We start from the raw sequence: 27841 nt of genomic DNA on the forward strand, positions 1-27841 counted from the left end.
ATAGTTGCTTATCAAATGCTCAATTTCAATGTGCAATATTTATTGAAGGAAAAAAGACTGAGCTTGATGAAACTCAAATACAAAATCATCAAAGAACATCAAAGAGTATATCCGAGAAATATTCACAAATAGAATCAAATCATCCATCAATAGTTTAATTTCTACAAATATTCTGACAAAGATGGTATCTTTCCAGCTCAGCTACAGCAGACAATGGATAGCCTACTACCTCACCTAGTAAAAATATTCAACATGAATTTCATCTTGGGCTGTAATCCAAAATAATGGCGAGCGATTAGGGTTAAGCAACTGGCAGGACCCAATAAAGTGACTTTTTTTAAGAGCTAGGGCATAAAAGAATTATTGACAATGAAATTGCTGATTGCCTTGCTAAAGAATGAGCAAATACTGCTTTTAGCGAACCAAAGCCATTCTGTGGTCTACCAAAACACACATAGTGGCGGATGTCCGAAACTTGGAAAAGGAACTTTGTATAGTCTACTGGAAGAATATTACATATAAGGATGGATCAAAGAGAAATTTGAAGAAATGTAATTACTAAATCAACGACGGACGTGGCGATTCTAATGTGCACAAAAATAAAGGATTTATCAATAAAAAGTATACGCAATAAATAACGCAGGCTACAGGTATATTACTAGAAAGAAATGGAATAAACAAAAGCTGAGAGATCCAACAGTTACTGAACCGTACTCGGAAAACAGCACCAATAGGCTAAGGAGTCAAAATGTAAACCAAGAAGTCCAGAAAGATATAGACTCCTACTGGACCAGAAGAGATTGAAGGAGCAGCATAAGATGAAATAGGAACGGAAAGTTGCGCCCGTAAAAATCATGGGTTTAATGATGAATTCAATAATGTAACAAGAGAAAAAGTTAAGACTACAGAAAGTGTTTACCTACTCGACGAACTAGAACAACTGTAGAGAATTAAAAGATAAAGAGAAGAAGAAAAAAAGATACAAGAAAAGAAAGAAACTAAACTACTTAAATAAGAAACTTAAATAAATATATAGAAAACTTTCTATCCATAGATCTAATCAGCTTTTAACGCCAATTCCTGGGCATAAGCTTCCACTGTTAATCTCCATTAGTCTCTATTCTGTAGGTACTCTGGACGATCTGCATCCAGTCCTTTCCTGCCGTTCTCTTAAGGTCGTCCTTCCATCTTATCTGTGGTCTTCCTCTTTTCCTTTTCTGTTCCCAGGGTCGCCACTGTAGACAGGCCCGGCCCCAGGGGTGGGCGAACTGGGCGGCTGCCCAGGGCGGCAAATTTAGGGGCGGCAAATTTTTGAAAAGCCAATTTTTGAAATTAAAGAAATAATAAATTATGTTTTTAATATTATAAAAAATCAACATTATAAACAAGAGCGGCCAAAATGCCTCTGTAAAAACGAGAATTAAAAAGTGAAACAATAACAATTCATTCGACCGGAAATCGACAACGCCGCCTTCTTCTTCATCGTATAAAAATAGTGGGATCAAAACTACTCGCTAAGCCAGATCACGCTAAGTCTCCAGCTCATCTACAGTCACAGCGACAGTGGGTAGAACTAGCAATTTTATTAGACTAGAATCGGGAAAATCCATAGACGAAGAAACACAAAAAGCTCTAAAATGTAATATGACGACTTGTATCAATAATAAAGTTCTTAGCACAACAGTGTCTTCCATTGAGGGGCGATTCTGATAAACTTTTTAATCACAACCATGGTAATTTTTAAAGCTTGTTGAGCTCTTTGGAAAATTTGATTCTGTTTTAAAAGAGCACATTAGGAGAACAACGAATGGTAGTAACAAGCAGCATCACTACTTGGGAAAACGTATCCAAAACGTAATTATTCAGCTTCTCCATGAACAAATCAAAAATAAAATTTTAAACTTTTTGAACTCAGCAAAGTATTACACGATGGACAGATGATATCAGGTGGATTAGTAAAAACTGGCAACAATCAGCACAAAACCGTGAAATGTGAAAACAATTGGGGAGACCTATGTCCAACAGTGGACGTGAATTGGTTGGAGGATGATGATGATGATGAAAGTATTATAGCATAATTTTAGATTATACACCTAATATTGCTGGAGTGAAAAAATAACTACTGTTATACGTTTTGTAGATTTAGATTTATTCACAAAGTGTTAAAATTAAAGCACATTTTCTTGGATTTGTGCCTGTTCTGAAAACCACTGGCTTGGGACTTACTTACTTACTTACTTAATCCAGAACTCGTCTACCTTTCGGTGTGAGTTGTTACGGAGTTAGGTTCTCCGTCGTTTTCTTCCACATTTCCTTCCATTTCCTTCTATGCATGGCCAATGCTTTTGTTTCCTCCCATTTTATTCCTCTTTTGTCGGCCGCTTCCCTCACTTCTTCTGTCCATGTCTTTCTTGGTCGTCCGCTCTTCTTTCTTCCCATATCTCTCGCTTCATATATCTGTCTTACTATTTTTTCTTCTCCTCTTCTCAGTACCTACATGTCCGAGCCATCTAAGTTGTCCTTGTTCGATTGTTGTTGTAACTGGGTGTATTTTCAGATTTTGTCTAAAGGTTTGATTTCTAATTTTATCTTTCCTTGTTTTTCCCTCTATTGTTCTCAAAAATCTCATTTCTGTGCTTATTAGTCTATTCTTTTGCCTTTTTGTTAATGCCCAAGATTCACAGGCATAGGTTAGAGTGGGCTTCACAATCTTTTTACTATTTCGGTTTTTATATTCTTAGGTATTTCTTTCTTTTTTAAAAAGTTACTCTTGATACTATTGTACAGCTTACCAGTCTTTCCAATTCTTTTATTTATCTCATCTTCTAATTTTCCATTCCGGCTTATGATTACCCCCAAATACTTATATCTGTCTACCTGTTCAAGTTGCTTGCCATCTACTTCTATTTTGTGTTTTCCGTTTTGTCTTCCAATTATCATTGTTTTTGATTTTTCTTTGTTTATTTTCATGTTTCTGATTTTTAGCTCTTCATACAATATGTTTATATTTTCTTGTAATTGTTTTTCTGACTCCATAATGATCACCAGGTCGTCTGCGTAGCATAGTTCTGTCATTTTTATCATTCTCAACTTCCAATATCCTACATTATATTTTCTCCATTTGTGTTTGCACTTTTTTATTACGTCATCTAGTACTAGGTTAAACAGTAGTGGACTCAGGACACAACCCTGTTTTAATCCAATGTTGCTGTCGAATACTTTTGATTTTTCATTTCTTGTCCTTACATAGCTTTTCGATTTTTCATATAAACTCTGGATGCATCCTGTTAGACCTTGTTAAATTTTTCTCTTCCCTAGTATTTTCCAAATATCTTCTCTTTTAATTATGTCGAAAGCTTTTTCCATATGTATGAAACATGCATGTATTTCTTTTTCTGTTTTAAGAGCTTTTTCTATTATTTGTCTGATTATGAAAATCTGATCATTCGTCCCTCTTTCTTTTCTGAAACCACTCTGGCTCTCCTCAAAGGTGTTCTCTAGTTTTTTAGCCTGTTTTCTAGTATACTAGCATAAAGTTTTCCTACTGTGCTTCCTAGTGTTATTCCTCTATAGTTTGAGCATTCTTTGCTATCTCCTTTTTTATACAATGGTGTTATAATGCCTATCTGCCAGTCTAGTGGTACTTTCTTTTCTTTCTTAGCTTGGTTCATGATGTTTAGTAATTCTTGTTGTCTTTCTTCATTCATGTATTTGACCATTTCTGCAGTTATATCGTCATGTACTGGTGCTTTTCCCAGCTTGATTTTGTTGATTGCATTTGCTAATTCTTTTTGTGTTATATTTTCTATCTGTTCCTGTTGCTCTTGTGGGGTGTGTTGATTTTTGTTTTGTTCTAACTTATTTATTTCTACTTGTTCCACTTCCAAGAGTTCTTCAAAGTATTCTCTCCACCTCTCCATAATCTCATTCTCTTCTGTGAGTATGGTTCCATTCTTATCCTTCACGTTTTTCAATGTATTTGGTTTTAGTTTTCTCATGCTCTTAAGTGTGTTATAGAACAATTTCTGGTTTTCACCGAATGCTTCTGTTAATTTATTTCCAAATTCTACCCACGTTCTGTCTTTGTTATTTTTAACCATCTGTTTAACTTCTGTTCTTTTCTCTTTGTACTTGTCATAGCTTTCTTGCTTTCTGTCTGTTAAGTATTTTTTTCACAGTTGTTTCTTTTCTTGTACTATTTTTTCTAAGTCTTTTGTCCACCATGCCGTGCGTTTTTTGGGGTTATTACTTATTTTTGTTACTCCACAGCTCTCTTTTGCAGCTACTAATAGACTATGTTTATAATCTTTCCATCTTTCTTCTATATTTTGGTACTTATTTTCTCTTTTCCTATGTTCCTCTAGACATTTCTGGTATCTCTTTTTAACTTCTATTTCTTTCAGTTTGTAGCTTCTGATTTTTTCTTTTATTATTTTTCTCTTTTTGTCATTGTGTATGTCTTTTATTATTCTAAAGCTAATTTTGACTAGATAGTGGTCACTTCCAATCTCTGCGCTTCTTTTTACCTTAATATTTTTTACTGCTTTCCATATCTCGGAGTTAATTAGGAAATAATCAATTATTGATCTCTCGCCTCTACCCCTCTCTTACCTTGTGTATTAGTGGACGTCTTTGTCTGTAAACTTTGAATTCCCTATTATTAGATCATTTTCGATGCATAAATTTATAGTCCTTGTTCCATTATCGTTTCTCGTCTCTTCTCCCTCTTTTCCTAGCCATTTTTCTATACCCGCATTTTGTTTTCCCACTCTTCCATTCATGTCGCCCATTATTATTAAATTGTTATTCTCTGTCTTGTGTATTATTTGATTACAGCTTGGGTGGCTGGGACTTACAGAAGTTATTTTGAAAAAGCTGAATTAACTGTGAATACCTTTGGAAGATATGAGAGGACAAGGGTATGTTGTATGATAATGGGGCATACATGAAAAGAAAGAACTTGGGAGTTCAAAACAGAATTTTGAAAATGAATCCTAGAGCATTTTTTGTCCTATGTTCTAGCCATTCACTCAACTTAGTCATAAATGATGCTGCTAAAGCTTCACAGATTTCAGTTGCTCTCTTTTCTTTACTAACAAAAATTTACAACTTTTCATCAGCATCTATTCATCGTGGGGCTATACTCAAAAATCTTATTTCTAACCTTTGTTCGAAACTAGATGGGAAAGTAGAATTGATGCAATTACTCCCATTAGATACAAAATTGAAGAAATCTACAATGCTCTTGTAGAAATCACTGTCAATAAAAATAACGATAAAATGGTTGCTCATGAGGCACGCTGTTTGGCAAATCAAATCCGTGATTTTACTCTTCTTTGCTCTGTGGTAATATGGCATGACATTTTACTTCACATCAACGTAGTCAGCACTGCACAATCACTGCAGAGTATTGATATGCGAGTGTATCAAGCTGTAAGTTTATTTAAAAAAGGAAAATCCATTTTAAGTCTCTCAGAAGTGATTTAAAATTCCAGGGCTATTTGACAGCCGCAAAACCGCAAAAAAGCCAGTATCAAAGTTATAAATTATTGAGAATATGAAAATCGAAGGCACAGCAATTGCAAGAAAGACGAAAGTGAAACAAAAATTTGGCTATAAGGCTGAAGATGAAAGTATAGACGTACATAGATATAGAGACACGACAACTTTTAACGCATTAAGTGATAGATTTCAGAAAACTAAGAGCGATGGTGAAATTTTTGTTTTTGGCTCTACCAAGGGAAGTGGGGGCGGCGGTTGCTGATCTTGCCCAGGGCGGCAAAATCCCTAGGGCCGGGCCTGACTGTAGAATTCGCATATATTATCTTTCGTCGTTTTGCAGCAGAGTGTGGCCGGCGAAGTTCCATTTGGGTTTTGCAACCTGTCTTGATGTTCACATTTGTTTTTTTATTGATCCATGAGTTTCTTTTCCTGTCTTTAAGACTGATACCCAGCATATGTCTTTCCATTGCTCTCTGTGTTTTGGATATCCTGTCAATGTTCTCCTTTGTGAAAGTGCATATTTGTGAGCCATATGTGATAACTGGTAATATGCGCTGGTTGAATACTTCATTCGCATAATATGTATTGTTGTGAAAAAGTACCCTCAATATATTATATTGAGGGTACTTTTTATTTTTTAGAATATAATATGATAGTTTACTTAAGTTTCTTAACTTCTTAAGTTACTTAGGTTTAGTTAAGTTTCTTACTAAAGAAACTGAAGTAGAAGCGAGAATGAACATCTTAAAGAATATACAATCGCCAGGTACTGATGGAATACCGAACGAACGAACTGCTGAAATACAGCGGTCAGAAACTCACTAATTGTCTCACAACATTGTTTAACAAAATCTTAGACAGAGCAAAGATACCACAAAATTGGCACACCAGTATCACAATACCGATTTTTAAGAAAGGACGAAGATCATGTCCGGACAACTACAGAGGAATAACTCTCTTAAATACGACAATGAAGTTATTCACAGGCATACTCAAGGATAAATTGGAATCACAGATAAAGAACAGAGAAGAACAGCAAGGATTCAGAAAAAAGAGGTCAACGACGGACGCAATATTTGTCATGAAGTGAAAGAGAAGTCGATAGAATATAACAAACCTGCATATATTTGCTGCGTAGACCTAACGAAAGCATTTGACAGAGTCAGGCTTAGCGATATAATAAAGAAAATTAAGCAAAAAAGGATACAGGCAAAACATTGTTGAAGTCATAAAACAAATGAACAATAACAACACTACAAAAATTAAAACAAACGACACCAGGAAGGGAAACAGCCTCAGTCCATTTCTATTCAATATGCTAATGGATGAAATAATAGAAGATGTGAAATCGCTACAACTAGGATACAGACTCCGGCCACAGTAGAATCAGTATAGTGTGCTATGCGGATGATACAGCCCTGATTGCAGAGGACGAGGATGACCTATAAAGACAACTTTATCGATTCTATCAAGCATGTCGACGACTTAACATGAACATATATCCACGCAGAAAACAAAATGCATTACTACCATTGCGAAGGACCCAATTAGATGCAAGCTCGTGGTAGAGGGGAAACCCATAGAACAGCTAAACCAGTTCAAATATCTAGGTGTAGAGTTATCAAGTTATCATGACCTAGCCAGAGACCTAAGAGGACAAATTAACAAGGCCACTGTCTTGTCCGGATGTTTGAGAGATGTGGTCTGGAATAACCAATATATGAGAATGGACAACAAAGTTAGAATTTATAAAACTTGCATCAGACCTGCTATGATATGGTATTGAATTAATAAAAGACACCAATAAAACCAAAAGCATGCTACGAACATCCGAAATGAAGACACTAAAAGCAATAGCAGGGAAGACAAGAAGAGATAGAATACGAAACAACATCATCAGGGAACAATGTGGCGTGTCTTATATGGCGTGATTATATTATAATGCTCTCCATATATTTTTGTCTAATACCATTTGGTTCACATATTAGAGTGCAACGATTTAATATTAACAGGACAAGTTGTTTCTATCATTTGCCAACAAATAGCAATTTGGTCATATCAACTTTTGCCATAACGCCACAGAAATTTATCCAAGAATATAAATACATAATATTCTTCCATAAATTTATTTTTCTTAATTTATGTGAGTTGGTGTTTTATGAATAGGGTGGTATCGGATTTGGGGCCCATGCATTTTGGATGTATCGGAGTTGCGCGTGATGAATTGGGTAATGGAGGATGGGGTTTGTGCTATAAAGCGGTAAAAGTGGTGTCGAGAGGGGTAAGTAGGTAGGTGACCTCAGTGAAATTTGATTGATATATTAGCAGGTGGCGTTAGTAGCAACATAATAATTTATTGAAATTATAATTTAACATAAATTGTGTAAATATAGTTATTTATTACATTATAACACAACGCTTTAATACTTTCTCGACACTGATAGACAATTTTGAATTCATTAGGTACAAGATCTGCTCAGTTTGTCTTTTCTGTTATTTTTAAAACACGTATTAAATTGGAAATCAAAACTTCAAAGCAAATGCAAAATCTGATTCTCATTACAATCATAATTTTTATTTTATGTAGATACTACCATATGAAATAATATCTATTACTTTTTTATCCTGGACTTGGCAACCAAGTTGTTCGTCTGTAGACCGCTTTAATGGATGTTTAAACCATAGACAAGGAAAGAGAGGTTTAAACTAGAAGAAATGAGAACTGTCACTACTGTCACTGTCAGTTTCGGTTTTGGTTGGTTTGTTGGTAGTTCTTGGGTCAATAATCTCTAGGTTGTCATTAAAGAATGTGTAAAGAAATTTGAGTATTTCTTTAATAACAAGGACATTTTAAAGTTAAAATAATGAACAAATAAATATGCTGCTTTCTTCAGAATGGATACAAACGGCAATGGAAAGCGCGGATTACCTACACTTAGAGAAATTATTAGACGTCAACGACAGGATTCGGATGTAAGATACTTTTATGTTTGAAAAATTATTTTGTTTATATCATTTTACATAATTATTTTTAAAATAATTCATTTAAGACAACGTCCGTCTTTTCATACAAAAGTATTTAATGTGTCAAAATAGTTTAATTATATTTATCAATAACAAACGACTAACCTTAATTTTTAACAGATGATTCTGTTTATAATTATGTATAATATGTATATATTTTTTGTGTGGTACCAGTATAATAAGCAAAAAAGCAAATACTAATAAGTAGAGAAGAGAGAAGTAAGGATGAATAAGGTTAAAGAAATTGTCAATAGTACATACAAATAAAACTATGAATTCTACAGATAGACAACAATTTCAACCAAAATACTTATTATGTATTGTTTCTAAAGATATTGGTGATGCTATTCACTGAAAAGAAACACATTTTAGAGTAAAGAAGAAATACTTTCAGGTCATATTGTTAAACACCTAAAAATACTCACTATCATTGATCAACTGTTTGAAAAAGTAAATAGCACCTGGAATGGATATAGGTAGTAATAGCGTTGATTGATAAATACGGAAAGATACGAAACCCTATGCATTATTTTGTTGTCTTTAAAACCTGCCCGTATAGTGGCGCGCCTAGCTTAAATTTGTTGGAACTAGCCTTAGAGGGAAGTGTAAAATTCTCCCTACTCAAGGAACTAGCCGAGAACACGCGGTTATTTCACGTGGCCCGTATTCAAAATTTTAACGCAGCAGTCACTATCATATTAATCTGTATTAATTTTTTTTTGTTTTTGTTTCTGCAAAAATGTTGAAAATATAAATTGACTATAGAGTTTTTTTCACTACTCTTGACCTCACAAGTAAATACTTTTCGAGTTATTTGCGAGTGAATATATCCATTTCTCAAAAAATAGTACGTTTTTAGACGGATTTTCGCAAATAACTAAAAAAGGAAGTATTTCACCAAAAAAACATTCATAGCAAAAATACAGCTTATCAAAAAGTGAAAAAAATGTTTTATATAAATATGACATATTATGAAGTCGTAGACCCAGTAAAAGCAGAGTTATAGCTAATGAACAGTAGGTTCTTATTATTTGTCAAATTCAAAATTGAATATTTCTACATGAAATATCCAAAAAATTAAGAACTTTTCGGGGAAAACTCATCATAACTTTTTTAAAAAGTTTAAAATAAGCTTCATTTTTTTGAGTTTCTAGTATCAGAAGTAAACAAGTTGCGCACAAAATAAAGTTGATCCTTTTTTTTTGTAAAAAATATCTAAAAATCACCTCCTAATTAGCATCTCAAATGAAATTAATCAGTAGCGCTTCATAAGTTACTTTACGTATGTATGCTTATTATAGAGGATCTGTAAGTTTCATCGGTTCATAGTGCTTATTTTTGAAAGGCTGTAGTTAAAAGGGCTTCAATGAGTCACTAATCACGAGTATATGCAAATTCGGAACAGCCATATCTTAACCAATTTTTGTATTACAGAAAAACAAAATATTCAGAAAACCAAAACCTTTAAACTTTGGGATATTTCGTATCACAAGTTATTTAAAAAAAGGCATTTTTTTCAAAATAAAAAAAAAATACTGTAAAACTAAATTTACGATGAAATTAACAGATCATGTGTATTATAAACAATATATAAGTAAAGTCACTTGTGAAGCGGTAACAATAATTTGATTTTATTCGTCTTGAGGGGCCAAACGAAAAACACAAACTACTTTTTTTCTTTTTAAATCGTGTGCTGTTGTGATTTATAGCAAATTTATAGCATCTCTTTCGAAATAAAAATTTTATGCAAGTTCCCTTTTAGAGGGTGATTTTCACGCTTTTTTAAAACTATTTTTACAAAAAAGAACCAACTTTATTTTCAGCGTAACGTGCTTACTTTATGCTAGAAACATTTTTAAAAACAAAAACAAAGCTTTTTAAACACTTTAAAAAAGTTGCGATGAGTTAGCAAATTTATAGCATCTCTTTCGAAATAAAAATGGTATGCAAGTTCCCTTTAGAGGGTGATTTTCAGGGTAACGTGCTTACTTTAATGCTAGAAACTTTTTTAAAAACAAAAACAAAACTTTTTTAAAGAAACGTGCTTTATTTTTTGGTTATTTCACGTTGAAATATTCGATTTGGAATTTGACGAATAAGAACTTACTTTTTTAGCTACAACTCTGCTTCTACTGAGTATAAAGATTTTATACAGACATTTTTTTTTAAATTTTTTATAAAGTATATTTTTATTGAATACCTTTTTCGATAAAATACTTACTTATTGTGTTATTTGCGTAAAACCGTCTAAAAACGTGTATTTTTTTGTTAAAAAACGAACATATTCACTCTCAAATAACTCGAAAAGTATTAGCTTAGTCAAAAAACTGAATGGAATAAAACTTGCTACAATTAATCAGTTTATCCACTTGATAGATACTAGATAGTATTAGACTTATTGATATTATAGCTACCTAGCCTTATACAAAGTGGATTTAGAAAGTCCACATCTACATTAGACAACCTAGTGGATATTGAATCTGTAATTCATGGGTAATTTGGATGTAATAAAGTATGTTTGGCTTATGGCTATCTTTTATTATATTGTATAACGCGTGCCATTTGGGGATTAGATATAAGAATTCTATTAAGTTGGTCAATTCCAGGAAACATAAAATTTATTAGTAATTTCCTATATAGACGAAACTTATTCGAATAGATAACGTCCTTTTAGACTCAAAAATCCAATTAAACGACATTCCTCAATGGTCTACTCGTTGCACTTTTCCTTATTGCAATCAATGACATCGCTAAATCACTTAACCCACTAGTCATTTAGAAATTAGAGAATTGGTCAAACACTACTGGCCTAGAATTTTCTCCCACTAAAACGAAAACAATAATCTTCAGTAAAACTCCAAAGAAGCACATTATACTACCAAAAATCTACCTAAAGAATTTCTTCTTCTACTTTTTCTTTTATATAGGCAGTACTGCCTGTTTTTCTTCAATGGTGCCTTTCATTCTGTCCCTAAATTGTCATTCCTTCTTTTCCTTGGGCATCCTATACTTCTTCGGCCTAACGGTGACTTGTCCCTGGCTATTCTTATTATCCTTGATTCAGACATCCTGCTTATATGTTGATTCCACTCTTCTTTTCTATTCTTTACCCAGGTATTTATATTGTCTACCCCACATATGCATCTGATTTCCTCACTTCTTACCCTGTCCCGTAGTCCTTTTCCAGCAATCCTTCTTAAAATCTTCATTTTGTTGGTATCCAGACCACTTTGTATTTTGCTTGCAGCTGGTCTTGTTTCGGCAGTGTAAGTCATAACTGGTCTAATAACTTCAGTCAAATGACTTATATATTCGGTCCTTTGATTCCACTCTAAGGTATTTGTTTTTCCAAATTGTGTCGTTTAGGCATCCGGCCGTTCTACTGGCTTTAATTATTAGTCTTTAACCTCTTCTTCGATATTATGCTTTTTGTTTTTGGGCTGATATTTTCATATTCATTTCTTTTGCGCTAATGTTGAATTCGTGCAGTAATCTTTGTAGGTCGTCTTCACACTCTGCTACTAACACGGTGTCATCAGCGTAACAGAGTATTTTTATCTCTTTATCGCCCATTTTTTACCCTCTTTTTTCTTCACTTGTTTTATCATTGTATCTAGCGTTATGTTTAACAGTAGAGGGCTTAGTGAATCTCCTTGCTTGATTCCTGTGTTTGCTTCTATATGGATTCTGTTATTATTCCATTGACTTCATTTCTATTTTATTTCGTACATAAAGGTTTTCTATCAGTTTTATAATATCCAGTGGTAAATTTTTGTCATATAGTAGGTGTATCACATCTTTTAATTGTACTCTATCAAACGCTTTCTCTAGGTATATAAAACAGAAAAACCCTCGCTTGTTATACTCTAATGATTTCTCCGCTATTTGTTTTATCACAAAAACTGCATCGTTATGATCTTCCGCTTCTAAATCCTTGTTGTTCAACCGATATATTTATGCACGCCATTATTTTCTTCATCAGTATTTTTGTTGGGAGTTTCAGTATATTGCTCCGTAAATTAATCCCTCTATAATTACTGGGGTCTGCCCTATCACTTTTCTTAAATAACGCTATCATCTAAGTGGTACTCCATTCTTCTGGAATTCTTCCTGTATTTATTATTTTACTTATCAGGATATTCAGTTCTTTGTGAAGTCTCTCTCCTCCGTATTTTAAAAGTTCATTAGCTATTCCATCTTTCCCTGGTGCTTTTCGATTTTTCATCTGTTTTAAGGCGTTCGTTATCTTCCTCTTTAATTTCTGTTTGCTCATCCGATTCTAATTCTGGTTTTCCAGTTCTTCATGATTAGCTGTTTGATACAGGTTTTCTAGGTAAGTTGTCCATGTATTTGTATCAATATGTTTTACTTCTACTATCAATTCCTTCATCTCTGCTGTTTGACCTCTTATCATTTCCCACATTTCCTTTTGCATCCTGTATAAGTCGTGCTCCATCTCTTTTGAAAATGCTTACCAATGTTCTGTTTTCTTCCTTCTTACTATTGAGTTTAACTCATTTCAAATTCTTTTATATTCTTCCCATATGTTTGTCTCGTTCTTTTGAATTTGTATTCTAGCTAGATTTTCTTTTTTTTTGGCATTTTATTTTTATTTCTTCACAGATCCATGGGGTGTTCTCCTTTTCTTTCGTATATGTTTACTTATCTTACGATCTCCAAATGCGTCCGTTGCTGCCATTTTGATATTATCTCTAATCTTCCTCCAAATTTCTTCTATGTCTTCATCTGGTGTTATGTAGTTTTCGTTCAGTACTTTTTGCAGTCTTCTCTGGTATAAATCTCGTGTTGACAAGTCTTGTAGCTGTTTTACCTTTATTCTTGTCTCACATTCAATAGGGTCTTTTTTCCTGTTTTTTTTTTTTGTAGATGTATTCAGATTTTTCCAAGTACTAGGTTGTGATCACTTCCGATATTAGCTGCACTTAAACATCTTATGTCTAGTACTTGAGAATGATGGATGTTTCTGTTTGTCAATATATAATCAATATCGGATCTGTGTGCTCTTGTATTTTTGAATGTATATTTTTCTTGATCTTTGTGTCTGAAGAACGTATTGTTTATTCGAAATTCGTTCTGAGAGCAAAAGTTAATAAGTAGTTCCTAAAGAGTTTACAATAAATTATTCATAATTGATTAACTTCTTGGGAATAAAACTGGATAATCGTCTATCTTGGTAAGACAATATACACTCACTCCGCTCAACTTAATGAAAAATATCTCTCATAAACAATGGGATGTCGACGTCCAAACTCTTATGACTGTTCACTGAAATTTGGGTTTCAACCTGAGATACAGTCGGAAAAATGAAAGAATACCCATGAACGAACATATAAAACACGCTGTATTTTCCTGTCATCATGTCGCAAAGAAAATTGCCCAGCGCAAGTACATGTAATAATAATTATTACATGTACCTGTGCTGGCCAATTTTTTGTGTGACACGGTGACAGGAAAATACAGCGTGTTTTTTATGTTCGTTCATGGGTATTCTTTCATTTTTTCTACTGTACAATACGCTAAAGTGTTACGTTTGGCTTGTTCTCTTGTATGTAATGAAAGCATGGATAATAAAGGCCAGCTCCACTAACAAACTTGAAGTCTTTGAAATGAGGTGCCTGCACCGAATGCTTAAAATATCATGGACATATTTAGGGACATATTGCGAGGAGAACGATATACTTGTCGGCAACTGGAACTCGAAGGAAATATAGAGGATAAGAGAGGTCTAGAAAAATATGTCATGACTGGTTAATATTCGCCAAATGATATTAATGAAATTACTCTTAATAGAATAATGTAATCGTGACTATCTAATATCTCACCTGACAATACAATGCACGGTGGACGTCTACGCAGAAATACACGGCACCTTTAAGAAGTAAAGTTAATAATAAATAATTCAATAATTATACTTAGTCACTATTTTCCCCCTAACTCGGAAAATATCAACGGCACGAAAAAACTTGGAAGAAATTGTTGGAAATCGCGATTGCAACCATTCATGAGTCCTTACCATTTTTCTCTCAAAGAGTTTAAAGTGGCCGAGCGGGTTACTAAGTCAATTTCATTTAAGTAAATACGTTTGCAATATCTCCAAACAAAATATACAATTATCAGAAGAGACTGTAATTAACGAAAATAACTACCTATTTTTTTATCGAGATTATGAGGCAAATAAGAAATGTACAATATCTAAAAACACCGAGTGAGTATTTTTTTTGTTAAATAAATTTTTTATTAAATAAATTATATTATTATACATATATATTATATAAAATTATTAAATAAACTTTAGAATATTTAATGATTTGTTTCAAGAATTCAAATTAGAAGACAAATTACAAATACAAAATTATTCTTGCTAATTTAAAAACGAGTTTAGAAAGTAATACATAGGTACACTCCAATAATTATTTTAAAGATTGCCATTGTTATCGTTGAATGAGAACTCAAATTTAAATGCATCAAAAGAATTAAATAATTTTTATTTTAATCCGATCGACCCGACCGACCCCAAATTCCGATAACCAAAGCTACCTGAATACGTCTCATCGTTGTTTCAGGTAAATTCAATCTCGCACCTAGAAAGCTGCTAACGCCATCTATTTCTAAAACCACTGGTGTCGTACATAAACGCTCATTTAGTTTCGTATCTTCCAGTATATTTATCAGTCAACGGTAATAGTATGTTCCTAGCATAGGGACAAACGTTATAGAAAAATAGTTTCCATATAATTGTACTGATGTGGAAATACTTGGAAATGTCAAATGCAGATGGGATAAATGCCATAAAAAGAATACAAACAGATTTATTATATATTTGCTTAAGGGATTAAGGTTTAATGTATCCAAGATTGTAAGATATTTACAGGATTCTGTCATAATCCTTTTAGTAGATTGAATAATCAAATAGTACTAATTTTAAACTTAAGAATGTTAGTAAAATTGCTTTCCTTCCTAGGGAGGTAAACTTTCCCATTTTTAATATACGAGTCATTCTTATATAAGAGGTATCAAGTACATAGAGGATACAGCCAAGGAAAAAAGTTGCCGTTTTGTCATTAAACCCTTATATTACGATTTTTGTCCTACTTAACTATCTTTTCACATAAGGGCAAGTCAATTAATGCATATTTTATTACGTTTTACAAAGCCAGGGTAAATATATTGGGCAGGGTAGAGACATCAAGATCAGGGTAGATACTTGTTTGGCCAGGAGAGAGAATTTGTGGCAGTAAAAGTAACAAAATTAGTAATATCAACTTTACTTAAACCTGGTATTTAACATAGAATCAGACTATCATTTTTACCAATCACATTAAACATTAATCAGATTTATTTCAGCCAAATTCTTTGTATTTGAGGCCTTTATTTTTACAAGCTAAGCATTCTCAGGAAAGGCACTGTTCGTTATACCTATTGCAACAAATTATATTTTTATTTATTTACTGCTAATTTACAATCAACTTCGATAAAGTAATAAGTAAATATGATGTATGTTTTTGGCTAGTGGCAGGTATCATCCATTGACGACTCGCTGGAATTTACCTAGCAGCTAGGTCTTCTGACCAAAGTCTTTTGAGGCGTCTGTCAATTAGTGGAGGGTTGAATAATTCGTCTATGAGATGATTTGGAGATCTGCGCTGCGATTCATGTATCTTCTGAGTGGTCAGCAATCACATCATTGATGAAGGGACAAATTATATGAGGCAGATTTTGATGCTTTGATACAGAGTACAGAGATATTCTTAGCTTGAAATAGAGCTGTGAGCATCAGATCCATATTGGCGTGTATAACATACAAACAAGTGTTACATTTGTCGCAATTTGGTTATACTATCCAAAATGGCTTAAGGCGACAGAAGATGATATTTTGATGTTTCAGGTCTTCATGAAAGGTATGAGGAGATTTCTGAGTATCCACAAGACCTCTCTTTTGTTTGTTATCTCCTTTCTTCGTCACATAATCTCTGTTGCTGGCACATAACCTCGTATTCGAGTCATTATGGAGAAAATTTATAATTTTTAGTATGCCGTATTTTCTCACCAGTTTTCCGCTTAGCATTCTTTTGAAAATTCTTTTTTCTTTATTATTTGGAAGAGAGGAATAATTTTCTTTTAATTGTTGGTTGAGCACTTCTGCAAACAATAAATTTTCCTTCACTGTTTCTCTGGAACTTGGAGAATTCAACACCTGTTCTACTTTGCTGTTAGTTGTCAGTTTTCAGGCTTTCGTAATCTTTGTAGGTAACCATTCTAGATTTAAGTTTATGTATGGTCTCATCTTTTTTCTTATTAATTAAATATCTTTGTCTTCTGGCATGGTCTGATTTAAGTTTGGCAGCTACAACCCTTCTATGAGAATTAAAACTTTGATAATTATTAACATCTGACATCGATGGTGTTGCTGAAAGATTAGTTATATTTTGAAGCGCAAGTCGTTGCCTTCGCTCTCTTGCTTTCTTTGTCCATATCTTTTATGCCTTACGTTGCTCTCTATGAGTCACTTGATCGACAGTCTTTATAAGCCCTTTCTCCTTCTAATTTAAATATTTTTGCTTTTCTTTTTGCTTTTGCAATTCATATTGTTCTGGATCATTTTTAATCTTTTGATATCGTAGTTTCTCTGCTTCATGTTTCTTCTATAATCTTTCTTCACGTGTTGGTGAAATGGTGCCATGATCTGAACTTTTTCTGTGGTGCCATGATCTGTAACAATATCAGATAATAATTTAATAACAATATGAACTGAGAACTACCTTTATTTTTTAGTCTTTAACTATTTACCAGAATTGTTTAAATTATGTATTTAAAACAGTCACATTGATAAAAATAAGCTATATCTGAGTTAGTTTGCATTAACATTATCTCCCCTGGTCAATAGGTCTCTCCCCTGGCAGTTATTTTGCCAGGGGAAATATGGCAGGGGAGAGACGTTTCCATGATAATTTTTTATGTTCTAATTGACATAAGAAATGTTTCGGTACATTATGAATCACATTTTAACTCTTATATTATTATTAAATTAAAGCAGTAAATGCAAATAAATTAGATGAATAATATAACTTTTGTGACTTACCAGTGGAGAGACACAATCACCTCACGAAGCCACCACACTGCTGGAACTTGTTGCAACATCTAACAAATGGGCTTTTTCATGGCTCTTGTGTTTTGCATTGCTAACTTCGCGTCGATAGATGATCTTGAGCACTATTGTGAATATATCTGTTTTATATTATGTTTTTAGTAGCTGAATGAAATTTGTCAGGGTAGATACACAAAACAAAGTGGGACAAACTTTAAATTTAAAAATCATTGGAAATAAATAAATAATGCTGAATTTTTTATTAATAATAATTAAACATGTTTAATGAAGTTCGTGTTTAACATATTTTAGTTTGGCAACTGATACAAAGAAGTTATGTATCGTCTTCAAATTAAACTGAAACCGGCAAGAGGACAGGCCAGGGTAGAGACATTTTTAGACTTTCTAAGGAATTTTAGAAAAATGTACTTTTATTGGGCATTTAATTATAATGTTATTTAATAAAGTACATTATGGTGATGTGTTTCATAGCAAAAAATAACAACTTATAGAACAAAATTTCTATTTTAAACTGATTGCCGCGCAAGTTACTTCTTATATAAGAATTACCCATACCTATGATGTCCCATGTATTTCCTACGAATACTGATGATGGGTTATGAGCATTTTTTGTAATCCAGTAAGTTGGAATAATATGTAAATCCATCAAGCAAATATCCAAACAATTATTTTTGAGAACTCACTAAAAAGGTTTTAAACTGAATGGGTCTGTCGAATAATGTTGTAAGTGCCACATTGTTCATTTTTAAGAATTCGAAGTAAAAGTTTTAAAATTGTGATAATGGTGTGTTTATACATTTTAACGATGAGTAATACAGTTTGTAATTGGTATTTACTAACTCCTAAAATGTTTAAGTTTGCCATTGTTAAATTTTAAAACTTCTTTTTCGATTTCTTAAAAACGAGTGATGTTGCGCTTACAACGTTATTCGGCGGACCCATTCAACTGTTGCAGCTATCTAATAAATTAAGAAGACCATTAAGAGCCTGAATCATTTGAGGTTTAGCTTTCAATATCCCTATGCATTTCAATTGACATTAATCATTGCGCATATGCCACAGGCAGACAGAATGTCATCTCATGATTCTATTCGTTAAAAATCTGTATCGTAATGAAAATCTGTTTCATAAGCAAGGCGATTATGATACAGGTATTGAAATCATAATAATTGATATATTAAAGTATGTGAATAGAAAAAATAGAACAATCCACCTAAAAACAATAATAGGCTACATGCACCTAACACCAGTTATGATAGAAGGATTACTGTATGCGGACGACGTCATTCTCTTAGCAGACAACCCGAGAAAGATGCAGCGACTAACTGATGTATGGACTGAGGAAATAGAGAAACAGAAATTAGAAATAAACATCAGCAAATGCAAGACGATGAAAATAGGTCAGCAGGAGCAGGAGATTGAAGGCGAAACACGAGTGTTCTGTAAAGGACAAGAATTGGAGAGGGTGATGGCCTACGAGTACCTGGGCACGATAATATCGAATGACGGAAAGCTAGACCTAGAAATTGCAAATAGGACAAAGAAAGCTACGAAAATATATTATGCGATTAATAATGCATTACTGGGAAAATGGGAAATCAGCCAGGAAACAAAAATACATGTATATAATACAATCACAGTACCAACTCTTCTATATGCAAGCGAGACAAGGGTCACAAATAAAAGACATGAAAGCGCCATAAATGCAGCGGAAATGAAGCAGCTGAGAAAAATAGCTGGAAAGACGAAGATGGACAGGGAAAGGAATGAAAACATCAGAAACGTGCTAAGTCAGGAACCTGTAGAGAAAAAGATTAAAAAAAGAAAACTGAATTGGTTTGGACATATAACTAGAATGAACGAGAACAGACTAGTAAAGAAGGTGGAAGATGCCAAAAGACAGAGGAAAAGAAGAAGGAGCAGACCTAGAAAGGGGGAATGGAACAAATTGAGGAAATCGGGACAAAAAGAGGAAAACAATGCAACAGATGAAGGAAACGGCAGGAGACCAGAAGGCGTGGAAGAAATGGGTAAAAGATGGATAGGTGGTACAGAAGTCCGATGCTCTTATAGGGCATAAGGACAACGAGAACAAGATGAATAGAAAAAATAAAATAAAAGTTACACAACATGCTATGGAAAGATCAATGTTAGGTATAACCATCAGAGATAAAGTACCAAACATAAGATAAAATAAGGAGAAGTATAAAGTACTTATAATAAAGTACCAAACCAAAATAAGAAGAAGCACAGGAGTCACGGATGCAGTTTAAAGAATAGCCATGGCTAAATGGGCTTGGGTGAGACATGTTGCCAGATTGATGGATGATGGGTGCACTGGAAATATTCTGGAATGGTGACCAAGAAAAGAGGCATTTAGAAGCAGAGGATGACCACTGACTAGATGGACAGATGATATAAAACGCATCACTACAAAGTCAAAGCCATTTTGAAGCCAATATGGACTTACGGGATCCAACTTTGGGGTACTGCATCAAATTCCAATATCGAAATCTTGGAGAGGTTGCAGTCGAAGGTTTTTCGAATAATCACAAATGTCCCATGGTGTGTTGCAAATAATATTATTAAACGCAACCTAGAAATTGCAACAGTAAAAGAAGAAATTACTAACTTTGCACAGAAATATGAAGACAGACTTACACAACATCCATATGTACTAGCCAGAAACCTGATGAGACAAAAAGTCAGACGAAGACTTAGACGAAATACACCTAGTAATTTACCATCGCGATTTTAGTTATATGTGCAGTTATTCCCAGAGACAAACAATTTTATAGCTATGTGTAAAATATTTGTAAAGAAAATGATTATATGTAGAATCATTTTCTAAAAGTCACCTACACTAGTGGTCACGACATTTACTCATTGTAACTTATTTTTCAGATTGTAAATAAATTAAGGGGTTAAATAAAAAAAACTACAAAGTGGATACAAGAAACTCAAGATAGAAATAGTTGGAAAATTTTACGGGAGAACTATATTTAGCATTGGACAAATGAGTCGTATAATTCCAATATCCGCTAACTCCACACACAAGAAATTTTCAGTAGAAGCAAAAAACTGTATTTATTATTTCAGAGCACCTGTCTAAATGAATTGAAATTATTCCATTAGGGAATGTAATTCTAATTTGTTGATAACCATGATTTACGTAATTTGCTTAATAAAACAAAAAATAAAAATTTATTTATGTATAAAAAAAGTGGATTTAGCAGGTTTTGAAACTAACCAGTGGATATAGCGTGGAATTAGCGGATTTTGGATATAACTACAGGTGGATTTAACGGCTTTTCCTTTTTTTTTCTTTTATTAGGTCATGCTTTTGCAACTTGTTCAGTTATTTCTTCCATTATTTTAATTAATAAATGCAAATTACGGACAACAATATTCAAACCGTTTTCAACTGTAACGCCATATTGAAATCTTCAGAATAGAGTGGTGGCGGGAAAGGAGCTGGCGGGTTTTGGAAAAAATTCTTAACGTTACTGTCAAATTTAATCGAGAGTTACGGTTTTAGGTACAAAACGAACATAATAACATCTAAAAAATTGCACAGACTATCTAAAAACAAAGATAGTTTAAAATAATATGCAAAAAGTGGAGTTGGCAGATATTGGAATTATACGACTCAAATATTGGCCAATTATGTTATGAATATGTTTTACCTAAGAGTATTAGGCATAGACATTGCCTTTTTCCAAATGTATGAATGAATATAGCAACACTGTCAATCAAAGTGTTTTTTATTTATTGTTTTTTATTTTACCTTTTATAATGTTGTTCTGAAGCTATTTTCTTGAGGCATTTTTACAATTTTAACTATTTATAATGGGAAATAAGCCACAATATTATTAAAAAATGATTTTTATTAACGTTTCGACGCCCAAATCGGGTGCCGTTGTCAAAATTCAAAATACTACTAACATAAACAAAAATGTTGTTGCTTAGTAAAAAAATTCTTCTAATAATTTATTTAATTTGACTCATTTATATCGGCAATTCAGATCCATATGATACATTTTAAAGTAGAAGACTTTAAAATGATATTGCCAATATTTGTGAGTTGCGTTCCTGGGACGACTTTACTGAAAGATAGTTCATTCGATTACATGAAATCAGCCCCAACTCAAGAATATCCGTCACAAAAAAATCATAGTATGTGATCTGTCTTTAAAAAGACAACCACATGACATTAAAATTCTCGCGTTAGAGATCTCATAGTAAATCACAAGGGAAAACCAGGAAAAACCTCGTGATACTATCCCGACATCGTAAGTATTTGGTCTTACATTTAATTTACTCTCAAAATTAATACCAAATTCTGACTTTACTATAATTTTGTTTAAATTATAAATAATATCAATAATACATGCATATATAAGTAATACTAAACTATAAAATAAGTACTAACTCTACTATTGACTTACTAATTGTGGTATTTTCTTTCTATTGACTTCCTCTTTCAGTATGGGTATCCACATCCTACTGCATTTTCACTGAGGAATTTGCGACTTTTTTTGAAAGGACAAAGAATTGTATTTATAAAATACCTTGTGAATGCGAACAGTTTTATATAGGTGAAATTGTGTCGCAAATTCCTCAGTGGAATGCAGTAGGATGTGGATACCCATACTGAAAGAGGAAGTCAATAGAAAGAAAATACCACAATTAGTAAGTCAATAGTAGAGTTAGTACTTATTTTATATTTTAGTATTACTTATTTATCCATGTATTATTGATATTATTTATAATTTAAACAAAATTATAGTAAAGTCAGAATTTGGTATTAATTTTGAGAGTAAATTAAATGTAAGACCAAATACTTACGATGTCGGGATAGTATCACGAGGTTTTTCCTGGTTTTCCCTTGTGATTTACTATGGAATCTCTAACGCGAGAATTTTACTGTCACCGTTGCATTTGGTTGTCTTTTTAAAGACAGATCACATGCTATAATTTTTTGTGGCGAATATTCTTGAGTTGGTGTTGATTTCATGTAATCGAATGAACTATCTTTCAGTAAAGTCGTCCCAGGAACGCAACTCATAAATATTGGCAATATCATTTTAAAGTCTTCTACTTTAAAATGTATCATATGTATCTGAATTGCCGATATAAATGAGTCAAATTAAATAAATTATTAGGAGAATTTTTTTTTACTAAGCAACAACATTTTTGTTTATGTTAGTAGTATTTTGTATTTTGACAACGGCACCCGATTTGGGCGTCGAAACGTTGATAAAAATCATTTTTTAATAATATTGTGGCTTATTTCCCATTATAAATAGTTAAAATTACCTTTTATGGTTAAAATAAATTTTACCAATACATATTTTAGGGAGGCTGTACAGATTCTCCAGATTTGGAATTTATATATGATGACACAGATACCCACATTAATGAAATTTCAGAACTATACAGTTACACGGAACAACCTGAGCTGCAGTATAATGTTAAAGCATTTGAAGACCAGATGGAAGTTTACAACCTCCTCCCTAGTTGGCAAAGATTATCACTTGAAAAACGAAAATCGGTAGTCATGAAACTGCTTGACCAATTAGAGGTTAGCAGTAGGCCTTTAAGGATGAGAAGTGCTAGATGCCTGCTGTATATTGCTCAAGGATGCTGGGCTGAAATGCAATCAGATGCCGAGCAACAACAGTGGGCCAGATGTAATTCGATGTTACTTTATAAATTGGGAGTATTCACAGCATTTACTGATTTGCTAAATATAGAATTTGAGTAAGTATTTTTTTAGTTTATATATATTAGCTGCGTATCAGAGAAAACAGGCCACCCACAAAATTTGGGAAATTTTTGATTTTTTTTTTGAAAAATTTCAAAACGCAAATCCCTTCTGCAAAACTACAGTTATTTTTGTTTTATAAAAATTTAGAATGACTTTTATACTATTGCTTGTAGATAAAACCTTTTTTTTTATATTTGAAAACCTGTTAATTTTTACACACATTCAAACGAAGTATTTGAAAGAAGTAAGAATTTGGAACAATTAGATAAAAGTAGGAAATATTTATTTATTTCCCAGGTAGTTTATTTATAATAATTAAAAAGTACCTAATAAGTTTCATTGTAAAGATAGATTAAGTTCTATTATACAGGGTGTCCCGAAAAGATTGGTCATAAATTATACCACAGATTCTGGGGCCAAAGATAGGTTGATTGAACTTCACTTAACTATATACAATAGTGCACACAAAAAAAGTTACAGCCCTTTGAAGTTACAAAATGAAAATAAATTTTTTTCATATATAGAAAACTCTTGAGAGATTTTTTATTGAAAATGGACATGTGGCATTATTATGGCAGCAGCATCTTAAAAAAAATTAAAGTGAAATGTGTGCACCCCATAAAAATTTTATGGGGGATTTGTTCCTTTACACCCCCCCCCCCCAGACTTTTGTGTACATTCCAATTAAATTATTATTGTGGCACCATTAGTTAAACACAATGTTTTTAAAACTTTTTTGCCTTTTAGTACTTTTTCGATAAGCCAGTGTTTATCGACATATTTTGAATATTTGTCGAATCCACCACATATTTGTATTATGTTTAAGTACGATTATAGAGACCTGTTAATAATCTGAAAATTTATTTTTATAATTTACATTTTTAGGTATATTTTGAAAAAGAAGCAACATCTCGATAAAAGGTGACTTGTCAAAAAAAGACTAAGAGGCAAAAACGTTTTAAAAACACTGCGTTTAACTAATGGTACCACAATAATAGTTTAATTATTGTAACGTACACAAACATTTGGGGGGTTTAAAGGAACAAGACCCCCATAAAATTGTTATGTAAATATATTAAAAAAGAAGCTGCATCTCGATAAAAACTGGCTTATCGAAAAAATACTAAGAGGCAAAAAAGTTTTATAAACGTTGTGTTTAACGGTATCACAATAATGAATTAATTGGAACGTACACAAAAGTTTGGGGAAACAAAACCCCCATAAAATTTTTATGGGGCGGACAAACTTTACTATAATTTTGTTTTAAGATGTTCCTGCCATAAGAATGATACGTGTCCATTTTTAATAAAAAATCTCTAATAGTTTTCGATATATTGAAAAAAATCGATTTTCATTTTGTAACTTCAAAGGGCTGTAACTTTTTTTATGAGCACATTCGTACTAAGGTAAGTTAGGTTCAGTCGAACTATTTTTGACCCCAGAATGTGTGGTATAATTTATGACCAATCTTTTTGGGACACCCTGTATAGTAAAAGGTTAATTAGCATAGAATAAAAAATTAGAATTTTTTGAGAAAAATATACTTTTTAACAGTTTAAATAAATTACATGTTTGTTTATTAAAAGATTTCATATTTTTAATGTACGCAAAAAGTACATATGAATTAAAAGAAAAAGATCAAAATCCATCAACTAGAACAGGAGATAAAGAACTTGTAGTATTTTGAAATTTCTTAACATTCTTGAAAGCTTGAATTTTTAGTTCCCCCTTAACATGGTAGAACTAATCTTCATTTTAGCCTCATTTTTAACACTCGCAAGCAATGCGGTTTAAGTTATCTTGTTCCTAATAGTTTTTACCTAATCTTTTAAGAATAACTTTGTTTTTTGTTTAAGTTCATGTAAATCTGTCAGCTTTTTAAATATGAAAAAATATTTCGTGTGCGAGTAATAGCTTCTAATTGTTTTAGGCGTTAAAAATAACAATAATTTTGAAAAACAATTTTTTGTTATAAAAATATTTTTAAGCTTCTTTTCGTAGGTAGGTACATATTGATAGTTTAACTCATAAACTTTCATTTGTTGTGTGTTGAATTACGATATCTTCATTATTTTCTGAGTAGTTATTGCAAAAAAAGGTCTCTGGGATAAACAAATAGAATAATTTTAAACTAATTGATGTGTTTTGGAATTTTGAGGGGTACAAACAGTTACCTATTTTGCGTTATTTTGCAGTTTTTGAAGCAACTCATAAATTTTGAAACTTTTAGCAACCACCCTTTTAAAGTTTTTTCTTTTTAAGATAATAGATACAGTTTTGTAATTTTATCTCAAATATTCAGTTTTTTAATAGGAAGCAAGAAATTGAAGAAATTACATTTTTTACACCAAATTGTTAATATGTACCTATATAGGAAAAAAGCACAGAAAACTCTGCAAAAAAACGTATAGTTTTTATTTATATCGGCCTTATAATAACTAAAAAAATCAGATACTTGGATTTTTCGCAGTCCCGAACAGGGTTTTTTTTTGCTCAGTTCCCTAAACTATTTTGAGAAAACCTAATGTTTATTTTCTATTAATAATTGATTATAAATAATTTTACATTTATCGGCTAATTGTGTAGGTAAAACATTTCACATTAATTTTATTGAATTAAATGGCCATTTGGAGACAATGCTATAAAGTCACAGCTATTCTTTTTCATTTTTGAAGAAAGAGAAGACCCAATGTCTGACTTACCCATATTATTGAGGTGATACCCGAGAGTAGTGTCCAGTGAGAATTCTTTTTTTTTAAATTCACAAGGAAAAAGTTTTCCTGTGGTTGGCTGTATACTGTATACCATGTAATACAAAAAAAAACAGTAAAATCCTGTATAAAAGGTATACTTAAATTCTTCTTTAAAAATTTGATATTCTTTTTACTTATTTCAAGAAGGTACTTTAAGATATCAGGCGATAGTTTTGTAAACTATGACCCAAAATTTGTGTCATGTATGTATTGAGCCTTTTTGTAGCATTCAGTTATCCCAACGTTTCCAGTAGAACTTCCTTGAGGATCCATAAGTCGCCGACCAAGTCATTTAGTCTTACCTATCTTTTTTAATATATTTTTTTTTATTTTTGTCAATTTTTTTATTCGCATTAACTTCAATTATAAACGCATTCCACCCATTACAGCATTTAAAACTCTTTGCGTTTACGGGCTTTTTTGGAAAAGTGACTGTGGTGTGTAAATGCACATTCCACATTTAACGTTTGCCATAATATTTTAAAACTTCTTTTTGCTTCGTGTTCTCGAGATTATTTTACAATTTTACGTTTCCTTATTTGAAATAGTAGGGTCAGCTTGGTAATACAATAGAATCCGCCAATTTATGCGTAAGAATTATTTGTTTTGGTGGATTCAATGTATACTGCAGTTTCTTCCCAAGTCTTGTTTAGTGTAGTAAGTTGGTTTGTGTAAGTGACACTTCGAATTTTTATTGACAAGAGATTTTCTATTTGAGAAGAGTTCATCTAAATTTTACAATGTGGCAATTTTGACCAAAAAGTGGCAAACCAAGAAAATAGCGACGAGGAGAGTGATAGAGAATTGCTTCACGAGAGTGAATCTGACGAAATCGTATAAACCTGAAATGATACTTTATTATAAGAAAATAAAAGAAGTTGTTGAACTAGTAAACAATAGCATAACAATACATAACAGAGCGCCAAACAAGCAGGTGGCCCATTTTTTAGGCCCGGCGCAAATTGAACCTAAGCCAGACACAACGTGCGCCGGCGGGACGGGTGACCCGTGCATTTATTTTTCTAGCGGACCGCATAGTGGATACAATCTAACCCAAGCGTTGGCTATCCACGGTGTTCAAGAGAAAATCTAAATAAAAGTTGATCGAACCCCCTATTTTTTTTTGCTTTTATGCTAGCAGTCTCCCTTGTAGATCAAAAATACGTCAAAATTAAAATCGGCTACTGGGCACCTTTTTGCGCATGTGTAAAAGAAGATTTTTTCTATTTATTTTTCTATTTTTTATTTTTCTTTATCGGTATTTTTTTTTTTTTTTTTTTTTTTTTTTTATTTAAAATTATTTTGCAATCTGTTGAGTGTCAACAATAAACAAAAGTAATTACATTGACTAAGGACAAGGAAGATTTTACCCACTGGCAAAATCAAAGTACAATTTTTATAAAGTTGTGTACAAAATAATTACATTTCATAACTACTAACTCATTAGTTTAAAAGTTTACTCTAAATGGTAAGTCCAATGGTTTGAACCTCTTTAACCTACGCTGTTCTTGGGAATTGTCTAGGAGGTTAAGTGCAAACTGGTTTTTATGATCCTCCAACTTGGCAATGTAAGCCGCGCTACGTTTTGTGATGACTTCTTGTACCGTATCAGTTTTAAGGTCTCGATGAATAATTCTGTTGTTGATGTACTAAGGTGCATTACTC

The 27841-nt window shown here is 32.6% G+C and overlaps 1 protein-coding gene across 1 annotated transcript in view; it reads left to right on the top strand.

Moving 5' to 3' along the window:
* The first annotated feature begins 8250 nt into the window (after positions 1–8250).
* The window catches only part of LOC114331645 (striatin-interacting protein 1), an 80144-nt gene continuing 60553 nt past the window's right edge, over positions 8251–27841 (top strand). The window contains exons 1-2 of the mRNA XM_050641486.1: positions 8251–8475; positions 23013–23416. Of these exons, the coding sequence (XP_050497443.1) occupies positions 8398–8475; positions 23013–23416 (482 nt within the window). The 5' untranslated portion in view covers positions 8251–8397. The remainder of the gene's footprint in view (positions 8476–23012; positions 23417–27841) is intronic.

This window comes from Diabrotica virgifera, chromosome 10 (assembly GCF_917563875.1).
Source record: "Diabrotica virgifera virgifera chromosome 10, PGI_DIABVI_V3a".
NCBI lineage: Eukaryota > Metazoa > Arthropoda > Insecta > Coleoptera > Chrysomelidae > Diabrotica > Diabrotica virgifera.